Source organism: Symphalangus syndactylus, chromosome 10 (assembly GCF_028878055.3).
Source record: "Symphalangus syndactylus isolate Jambi chromosome 10, NHGRI_mSymSyn1-v2.1_pri, whole genome shotgun sequence".
NCBI lineage: Eukaryota > Metazoa > Chordata > Mammalia > Primates > Hylobatidae > Symphalangus > Symphalangus syndactylus.
This window is the reverse complement of record NC_072432.2, coordinates 50,001,573-50,012,568: the sequence shown is the minus strand read 5'-3', so window position 1 is coordinate 50,012,568 and position 10,996 is coordinate 50,001,573. Positions and strand designations below refer to the sequence as shown.

Sequence of the window (10,996 nt, the reverse complement as noted above, 5' to 3'; positions counted from 1 at the left end):
AACCTACATAGGGACAGATGTAATAGTTATTAAATCCCAAGTAAAATTTTCAGAGCTTGGAAATTACCAAATCCAGGAGTGGTCAGATTCCTTTATGAAGGTAGAGCTGGAGATACTTAGGCCAGACTTTTGTATTTTAGCAAAGTTCCTCAGATGATTCTGACACACACCTGGATTATAAACCACTGAACTACCCCAAGAAGGTTACGTGACCTTCCAGAGCTAGAATGTTCCAGAAATGGTGCAAGAATTCTATTACTGGACTCCCGGCCCCCTACTCTACCTACAGTTCCAAACCCTCAGCCAAGATTCCTGAGATATTATACCACTAGAGAGAAATATCAGTAAGTTCTATTAATTTTAATGTGCTTATCAAAATGATTTTTTTCTATCACGGTGGCTTTTTTTACCCTATAAGACAGAATCTTTTTTCCAACATATTTTCAATTTTACATTTCCAGTATAGCATTAATACATTTGTCATTTATTAAATAATGACAAACCATAGCATCATAAAGTATTAAGACTGAAGGGCTACTAACCTACCTATTCATTTTAAAGATGAGGAAACAAATGCCAGAGACAGTAATAACTTGTCAGGAGTTTCCAGAATTCAATTCCCCTTTTTTAGATTAATAAGTTAGACCAGATTTCTTCCCCATGTTTACTGTCTGAGGAGATTAACTAATATTCGATACATGATATCTTGGGTTCTTTCATGTTTAATTCAGTTTGTTGTGATTTCTAAAAATGTATCTCTTTAAAACAATTGCTGTTGTGCAACAGTGTGATGGCAAGGGAACAGAAAACAACAAAAAAACTTGACTGAATACTTCAAACAAAGTGCTTCTTTTTTATGTGAGGATAAATCATACTGAATTAAGGGGAAATTTAAGAATATTTTTTAAGAAATAACAATTTCAGGTAGGCAATTGTGAGGAAAATAACAATCATACAAGCCAAGGCCACGTGATTCTTCCACAAGCCCCAGGGTGAGAGATCGATGCCCTGGTTTGCCAAATATTCTTCGCCAGTACATCTGAAATTCAACAGAAAGAGAATATAACTTCATTCCTAGCATCTGTCAAATGTTACTCAGTATATCCACTGTTCCTTAAAAGAGCCTAAAATTTAACCAAGCCTTTAATGATTACCCCTTCAGATGTCATAGCTAACAGTCATTGTGTGCTTACAGTTTTGCTAGACACTAACAAGCAACATGAACCTAACTTAGTTAATTCCTAAAACAATCCAATGTGATAGACATTGTACACACTTAAAAGATGAGGGGACTAAGGTTTAAGGAACTTGACCAGGTTTACAGTCATACTTGAATCACCGAGTTTTTAGCCTACTCAAATTTATTGGTTTCCAAATCTGTAATGCTGCTCTCTCCAAAGGGCAGAAATATTTATCAAGTAATAGTTCCCTTATCCCTGATAAAGAAAACATCTGCTTAAACAGATGACACCTGTGACCCTTACTAAGGTGATCAAAGCTCTTACAGTACTCTTTACCCTTACAAATAACCATAAAAAACAACACAGACTAAGAATTCCAAAACCAGGAAAAGAGGTGTGCATGGGTTTCCTGCCAAAGTCACGTTCTGTCAGCTCTTACACCAAGACTGTGATGAGCATCACAGATACTCAGGTACAAGACATTCCCAGCAGACTCAGCTATTAGGTTTAAGCCTTAAGTGGCAGCTAGAGTAGAGTAGGATGAACTCCTTGCCACAGGTTAGGAAATCATCTTATACTAAAAAGACCTTGGACAGCCACAGTTACTGCCTGATACCATTTTTGTGCAACTCTTGGGAATTCAGAAATTCGAAAAACATACATAGCCTCTCTTTTACTATAAGAATAGCTTCCTCCTGGCCGGGCACGGTGGCTCACGCCTGTAATCCCAGCACTTTGGGAGGCCGAGGCGGGTGGATCACGAGGTCAGGAGATCGAGACCATCCTGGCTAACACGGTGAAACCCCGTCTCTACTAAAACTACAAAAAATTAGCCGGGTGTGGTGGCGGGCACCTGTAATCCCAGCTACTCGGGAGGCTGAGGCAGGAGAATGGCGTGAACCCAGGAGGTGGAGCTTGCAGTGAGTGGACATCGTGCCACTGCACTCCAGCCTCAGTGACAGAGCGAGATTCCATTTCAAAAAAAAAGGAATATCTTCCTCCTTTGTCTTCTGAGGATGAAGCCTCATCTTCCGCTACCATGAAGCCCATGGTAGTTCCTCCTTATCTGGTCCCATTTTTCCCATCCACTTCCTCCTGACCACCCTGATCAAGCCAAAAGAGAGGGACAGAATAAAGAAAACCTCTCTGTATAGAGGATTTCCTGTGAATAATTCAAAAGAGTAATTCGTCCTGTTATTCAGAATTATTTATATTCTACCTGAACTTTCAGGAGATTGAGGATATCAACATACTCTTTTCTCTCATTAATTTATGTATCAAAATCAAACCATTAGCAATCATAGAAAAGGAACGTGTTACTAAATTCTTAAAACAATATTATCTAGTGTTATTAGAATCTGTTTTAACATTATGTGAAAACAGGTTTTTTTCTCAACTTACTCAAGTGTTTCTTGTTGTTTTAAAGGATAAATCGATTGATAGGGAGTATTCCAAGTTAATTTAAAAACAACAACACATGACTATGCGGCCTTTGATTTCTTGATGTCTTCCAAATGCATGAGGCAGTGGAAGTGCCAGGATCTTGGCAGGGAAACGTTCACATTCTTTGTGCTATTGCTGCCTATTTCATTCTTAACTACTGTCCATGGGTTTGGCTCAGAAGTATCCATGAGTTCATGGACCCATAGATTTCATATAATCCATACAGTTCAGGGACCATAAGCCCTTGATAAAACATCAAAGCATCTCACTTCAATCTCAAATGCTCTGAAAACCAAGAATTCAAACCCACAATCAAAATATCAAAAGGATCTTTTAAAAGGCCCAAAACAAACAATAAGAAACAAACACAAGAAACATGGCTGCACGTTAAAGACAACCTTTACTGCAGCAGAATACTGAGGGGTTGTGCCGCATGTTCACGTGCATTTGCGCACAACAACTCACTTTATGGATGAGAAAACGTATGCTCAGAAAAATTCAGTGCCCCTGGAAGGACTCAGATCTAAGCCCAGTGGCCTTTACACATCACACCATGGTAGTAACAAAACCCATTTTGACATTGAACACAAACTTACGTTGCATAGCTACAAGTATCGTTTACTGTTGCATTGAGTCCTGGGCAGAAGTTTTGTCCCAAAAATTCATTATGCTGCAAAGCCTATAACACAAGTGGGAGCAGGGCAAGGTAAACAGTTTTAAATTTCAAGAAGTTTCCAAAGAGTTATCACAATCATGCCCTCTGAGTTTAATCTTTATTGTTATTTCTAAAAACATATTCACAGTCTTTGTCTCACCAAACCAACTAATGTTATTTTCCCTGGCAATCAAGAAGCCTAGGGTTGGGATTTTGGCTTCCAATACAAAAGAAGGAAAGTATTTGGCCAAAGCAGGAGACCTCTGGCTGTATTACACCATAGCTCCTTCCTCCTTCTCTCCCCAATTTTGTAACCCCATAAACATTCTAATTAAAATGGTAGAGTGGTGCTCAATGAGTATTGTTAATTTACAGTGACAATCTTTTGTTCTTGTTTGTTTTCATTAGAACCAGTTGTAATTCTTGGAAGTTAGAAGCTCGGTTATACTATATTAAGACACAGATAGTTTACTTTGGAGTTAATGAGCTTGCAAAAGCCAATATGACTATGCTTATTATACAGTCTTTGTTCTTCTAATTTTCCTTTCATTATAAACATACGTATTCTAGTCTCCCAGCCTCTCATTTATTTCCTTATTGAACTGAAACGCAACAAGATGTTTTTCATCAATTAGCCAATCTTTCTCCTTTACTAGGAGGTATCTCCCCACTCTTCAACCCTTTAAAGGATGACTGAGGAAAATAGCAAATGACTCGCCAGCCTTGTGTTAACCAAGGCTAACAGGAAATTCTCATTCCTTGCTCCTAAAAGGGAGTTTCTGGATGGGAGACTTTCACAGCTCACGGTCAGGGAAATGAGATAAGGACACTTGATTTCCATTGTTCCTAGCTTGGGAATGCAGTCACAATGACAGACAAGGAAGACATACCGTAAATCCATATCGTGGAATGCTGAAGTACTGAAGCCATGAGAGCCAAGATGCAATGGTTGTGAGATTGACCAACAGGCCTGAAAAAATCTACAAAAAGCAAATACTAAGAGTCAGGCCTGCTTCAGTAATTTCATGCAGAATTCCAGAGAATACCCTCTTCAAGTCTCTACCACTTTGTAAGTATTTGTTTCAAAACCAACTCTTTCTTGAAGTTCTTTCCACTTACTCTAGACACTCACTAAACTCTTTTCCTCTGCATGTGCACATCTCTATATAGCTGAAGTAATTTATGGTTTTAAAGGAAGAACAAAATATCTAATACATATTAGATATTCCATTTAATTGGAAGATCCTCAACTGTCAAGACTATGTACTCAACTCTATTTGTAACTGCACACAAGGGAAGGTCAAGAAGCACTGACTATTTTAATGACACAACCACTACGTGTGCTCACCAATACACCTGGCATTGGAAGAACCTATACCAGATCAATCCTGAGCATCACACGCCCACTGCACCTCATATGATAAGATTTCTTATTTACAAAGGTTTGCAGTCTATATCCATATGACTTTAGCAAGGATATGGGGTTCTGAATGCAGGCTTAACATAACCCAAAGTCTAGAACTGACACAGAGTATAATGTGGTGAGAGGTACAGTATAAACAGGATCAGTGCTATCATTTAAAGCTGCCAAAAAGCAGTAGCGCAATGGAGATGCCAGGAAGACCTGCTTAAGATTGACAAGAGAACTAATTGCCACCACAAGCATACTGGTATATGCATAACAATGATGATGTTGCTGGTATGACAATACATATTCAGACTTGACCTGACCAAGTGCTTAGCATATAACACGGCATCTCTGAGTAAAATACAGTTTTAGGACTAGTTTTTAATGTTCTGTGTAGAAATCTTTAAATAATAATAAATCAAAACATTTGTATTTGCTGGATGACAGTATGGGAAATATAAACAAGCCTATCACTTCCTCATTAATGTTTGCATTGGTAGTTTTCAAATCCAGAAATGGAAGAATTAAACTATGGCGAGAGTTTGTGCTAATTATTTTTATTTAAAGACATCTACTCCTACTCTAGCAGACAGAATATGTTCCTGTCAAGTATGATGTTGAAGGGGGAAAAAATGTAACTGGTTTCGTTCACCTGTTGATTCCTCTATGTGCAAAATTTAAGGGCATGTAAGATTAGGATTAAGTAACCATTAAAAAAAAAGATAAGTAGAAACATATTGAATGTCAGGAACGAAACCCAGAAAGGTGGTACTTAGTAGTGTGTGAACTCTGCAATTTTCCAATATTTTTAAAACACTCTTTTTCAAAATACGAGAGGGAGCCAAAATAGACTACTAAACCATACTCTGTTCTGCTTCTTATGAGGCTTAACGTGTGTCTTGGAAAACAGTATTATAAATCCAACCAAACCATTTCTGCTGGTAGGTAAACAAGCTAGCAGTTCAATGCTGTATGTGGGAACTTTAAAACAGAAATTAAAAATGTAAAAAAAAAATAAGCTAGCAGTTCTTTAATGCCAGCATGAAAGTCGGGCAAATAATCTGTCATTCTCAAGAGAATCTGCTGATCAAATGTCTTCTGGTTTCTGAAATTCCAATTTATTAATGTGTCATAATATGTCACCAAGAAACGCCTTTTAAAAGCTCATTAGTAACAATATTAACTAAAATTATTGGAACTACATTAGAATAGTAGCAAAAAAGGTTGGATAAGGGCAAAGAGGAAAGTTAGTATATTATCTAACATAATCTATTTCAGTAGATGGCCTTAAGTAAAGCAGAGTCCCATTTACAGAATCCTTAAAACAGGTTTTACATGACAGGTGAATGTGCAGGAAGAAATGAAGGAAAAAACAATTCCTTATCAGAGGAAACACAGTTCAGACTCACCATCATAAACACAAAACAGATGGTCATGAGAAGTGTTGCTACAGAAACCACACTCTGACCTGCTGCTATGGCCAGTGCCATGGAACTGGCCGAATAAGCCACCATCATAAGGGTAAACATCATAAGGAAGAAGGCATCTGCCTTTGGCTTCAATCCTTAGTCAGAAAGAGAAGAAGTAGTTAACCCAACTGCCTAGGTCACCGTATGTTTTGGATTGTTTATTGCGCAAATTTAATACTAATATTTTGAGAAACTAATATTAGAATGAAAAAAAGTCATCCACTCTCCAACCACTCTGCGTCTCCAATGTTGTGTCTGTCCATGTAACTGCATAAAGTTCTCATATTTTATACCAACTTCATAAGCACTGGTCCTTATAACACTTATGTGCCATTATGTATAATTACGAACAATTTCTGAGTTCCTGAGATGCAGAGCTACAGGCAGTACAACTAGCCAAAATTCAACTGCCTCCTCTTTTCACAGGAAACTCATCAATAGCACATTCATTTGCCCATACATCCCCATATTACTCATTGTGTGCTGTAACTTTGTGAGGGAAGGGACTGGGACAATCGAGATGCCATGACCTCGAAGTGGTTGTAGTATCTGGGGGAGGGGGAGGGGGCCTCCATAACCCAACCCTCCCTAGACAGATCACCACATCACTCTGGATTGAAATGGGACTAAATTATGTTTCATAAACTGCTTTCTAAACTGTAGTGAGCTAATACTACAGGTAATATAATCTGAAGATTTGAAACAGCCACAAGAACAACAATCAGGAGTCTGGAGATCTAGATCCTAACCCTGATTGTTTAGGACACACCTACTATTTGTCAAATGGAAGGTTTAAGCTCAGTCAGTAGTTCTTATCTTGTAGTGTCAAAATAGATATTTCTGGGGGTTTTGTGTTTGTGCATGTGTGTATCAGTGAAATATATGGAAATCAGATGCAAGGAGCCTGGAGTGAAGCCTGAGCATAATGCACAAATGAGTCTCCACATCTACAAAACAAGTATTTTTTTTAATTAACAAGCCCCAAAAGTCACCGTCTTTCTCTCATTAAAGAAGTAGGGATGGGGAATATACATTAAATAAATACATATATATATATATATATATATTTAATCATTCTATGTATCTCTAAGAGATTAAATATATTTAATCATTCTATATATCTCTAAGTGTGTGTATGTGTGTGTGTATATATATAGAGGGAGAGAGAGAGCGATAGATAGATAGATAGATAGATAGATGATAGATAGATAGATAGATAGATGATGGATAGATAGATAGACAGACAGACAGATAGAAAACACAGATAGGCTATAAATATCCCAGCTTCTCCAGCATAGTCTCAAAGTTTTATAAATTCTTTCCATGTTTGTGTATAACACAAGCATCTCTCAGTAAAGTGTAGTTTTATAAGTGGTTTTAAAAGTTCAGGCTGGGCACATCTGCTCATTCCTATAATCCCAGCACTTTGGGAGGTTGAGGTAGGAGGACTACTTGAGGCCAGGAGTATAAGACCAGCCTGGGCAACACAGTGAGACCCAATCTTTACCAAAAACTCCATCTTTATGTGTGCCGGTAGTCCTAGCTACTCAGAGGCTGAGGTAGGAGGATCACTGGAGCCCGCGAGGTTGAGGCTGCAGTGAGATATGATCACCACTGCACTCCAGCCTGGGTGACAGAGCAAGACCCTGCCTCAAAAAAACAAAACAAAGCAAACAAACAAACAAGTTCAGTTGGGAAACAGTCTTGACAAAAATAGCTGACAGTGAACAACTATTTCAGATAGTGCAAAGTGGACAGGTGTTTCCTTATCTCATGGTTTGGTTTATAGTTTTGAGAACCAAAAATATGCTTGCAAAGTGCAACTGACTTCACCCACAGGCAAGACTGAAGACATGTCCTTTTTTGTTTTGTTACATACTTACCTAACATGAAGTACACTATACAGGTAAATATAATACTTGGTAACATCCTCATGGGTAATAAATCAGATAACAGTTTTCCAAGGAAATAAGATGACACTCTGTAGTATCCGCTGATGTATTCATGTCTATAGAACAAAAATACATATCATACATCCCAGATTAGTTTAAGAAGCCACAGGGCAGGCTAGACATGTCTGTTACAGACCTCTGCTGACAGCAGGGGTCGAACAAGCCAGCTTCCCACATCCTCAGGGCTAGACCCACTATGCATGCCCATGAATACCTTGGGTGCCAGACTCCCTGGGACAGCATCCCAGGAAGCTCTGTGCACAGCCCCTCTTCTCATGACACAGTTCCCTCCTATTGCTGCCCTTTCTAGCTCCTGAACTCTGTGTCCAGGGAAACAGATTCCACACATCCTCCCTCTCTTCAAAGAATGCTTCTTTTCCTTCTTTGACGCTGGCTTTCCTTGAAGAACAGCACTTCAGTAGCCGATTTTGACAGGAATAGAAGCTTTTCTTTTTCCCTATTTCTGATGAAGAAGGTGGCCTGTTATTCTCCAAGCCCCCCAGTGCAGCTTCAGGAGACTAAGCTCTTCTTACTTCTACTCTCAAGTTAAAAAAAGAAAAAGACTTCTTTCAATGATCATGTCTTCCAGCCATACATCCCTGTCAACTACCAAATTGTAACCTTTCCTCTTCCTGACATCTTTCTCCCACAATTCCAAACTCTTCCACTTCCTTCATTATTTCCCTTTCTAATAATTCCTATATGTGACATGTACATTTAGGCAAATGTGATCCATCCTTGAAAAATACCCAGCCTGGGAAACATAGTGAGACCTTCTCTCTACAAAAAATTTTTAAAAAGAAAAAAATAGCCAGGCGGCCCGGTGCAGTGGCTCACACCTGTAATCCCTGCGCTTTGGGAGGCCAAAGGGGGTGGATCACCTGAGGTCAGGAGTTTGAGACCAGCCTGGCCAACATGGCAAAACCCCGTCTCTACTAAAAATACCAAAAAAATTAGCTGGGTGTGGTGGCAGGCGCCTGTAATCCCAGCTACTTCGGAGGCTGAGGCAGGAGAATCCTTGAACCTGGGAGGTGGAGGTTGCAGTGAGCCAAGATCGCACCATTGCACTCTAGCCTGGGAGACACAGTGAGACTCTATCTCAAAAAAAAAAAAAAAAAAAAAAAATAGCTAGGTATGCCAGTTACTCAGGAGGCTGAGGGTGGGAGGACTGCGTAAGCCCCACAGGTCAGGGCAGCAATGAGCCATGATCATGTCTCTGGATTCCAGCCTGGGCGACAAAGCAAGACCTGTCTCAAAAAAAAAAAAAAAATGGAAAATACAAGAAATTAAACCAGGCTGCTCTTTAAGAATGCCTTCTGGCTCGTGCCACTTCCCTGGTCCACTGAGGGCTAAGCATGGTCACATTCTTTGTCAACTTAATCTCCCCACTTCCAAGTTGCTGCTTAATCTCTACCAAGCCCCTCAAACTTTTCTTGTGAAGGTCATCAGTATTTACTAAAAACAAAAGATACTTTTCAGTCCCTTTATTGCTTGCTCTCTCCAACATTTGGATTTTCTGACTGTACTCAAATCTAGAAAAACTCTTTTCTCTGGATATCAGGTCCCAAAGGCTCAGGATTTTCTTCCCTACCTCTGGCTGCTTTTTCTCAATGAATATTGGTAACCCCTATACGTATTTTCAAAACATCATGTTGTACATGATCAATATATACAATTTTTATTCATCAGTTTAAAAATAAATTTTAAAAAGTACTGGTAATCCTCAGGATCCCATCCTTGGCCCCAGCCCCAGATGTAATCAGTCTAACCAATAGCCCCTGCCGCTGGACAGCCCTGTTCCCAGAACAAAGACCTACTCACATGAAGAGCTTCTTCTCTACCACGAAGAGTTCCACGGCCGACACGCTGCTGAAACACTGGTTGGTCGTCAGGAAGAAGAGAACCCCGGCTCTGCCATGAAAAGGGGAACCAAATCACCGCAGTCAACTCAGCATTCTTAGATAGATTTTCTACCCACAAAACTCTTTCCACAAATGACAGTGTATAAAGTTAGGCAGGAAAAAAAGGGAAACTGTTCTGGTTGAAACAGGGAAGCATGAACCCCATCAAGCCTCTCCCCATCTCTTATGTCTCCACAGTGGTACCCCTGGGACTACATATTATAGCTCATTTTGAAATTCACAGTCTTGGATTGTTGTGGAATGAATAGCGTCTCCCCCCCACCAAAATTCATATGTTGAAGCCCCAACCCCCAATGTGATGGTATTTGAAGATGGGTCCTTTGGAAGGTAATTAGGTTCAGATGAGGTTACAGGATAGGGAGGTGGGGAGAGTGTAATGGGAAGAGTGTCCTAATAGGAAGAGACACCAGAGCTCTTGCTCTGCCACACAAGGAACAGCAAGGAGGCAAGTCGGCAAGCCAGGAAGAGGGCTCTTACCAGAACCCAGCAATGCTGGTATTCTGATCTCAGACTTTCAGACTAGAACTAAGAGAAAACGAATTTCTGTTGTTTAAGCCACTTGCTCTATGGTATTTTGGTATGGCAGCCAGGCCAATACATAATTTTAACTAACAAAAATGCCAAGTACCATTCCTAACGTACGAACAGAAAAGTGGTAAGCTTAAGTCTGCAAAGATTAAGAAATTCAATTAGCCACTTTGATTTTAAAGTTGAACAAAGAATGTAAGTCATGTGGAAGCAAAATGAAAGACAGTGAAGGGAACCTTCGATCAACCCCTTATTATATGCATAACCTACATGCACCACACCACCATCAGCAGGGCTGTGACATTATCCTTGACCACGCTAAGACAGCCAGCCCTCTATGAGGTTTCCAGAGTGCTCAGAGGAAACCAAGTAACACTTACTGACAAAGAAAAATCTAATTTGTGTATTGTAATGAAAAGGAACACTATTAGTGCTTGT

General features: G+C 39.6%; 1 protein-coding gene across 5 annotated transcripts in view; it reads right to left on the bottom strand.

Moving 5' to 3' along the window:
- Positions 1-465: 465 nt before the first annotated feature.
- ABCG2 (ATP binding cassette subfamily G member 2 (JR blood group)) overlaps positions 466-10,996 on the bottom strand; it is a 136,656-nt gene continuing 126,125 nt past the window's right edge. For all 5 annotated transcript variants that reach the window (XM_063610254.1, XM_055297034.2, XM_063610255.1 and 2 more), the window contains 6 exons: positions 9,930-10,019; positions 8,040-8,164; positions 6,097-6,251; positions 4,170-4,259; positions 3,221-3,303; positions 466-1,039 (listed from right to left, as the gene is read on the bottom strand). In XM_063610254.1, coding sequence (XP_063466324.1) covers positions 892-1,039; positions 3,221-3,303; positions 4,170-4,259; positions 6,097-6,251; positions 8,040-8,164; positions 9,930-10,019 — 691 coding nt within the window. In that variant the 3' untranslated portion in view covers positions 466-891. The remainder of the gene's footprint in view (positions 1,040-3,220; positions 3,304-4,169; positions 4,260-6,096; positions 6,252-8,039; positions 8,165-9,929; positions 10,020-10,996) is intronic.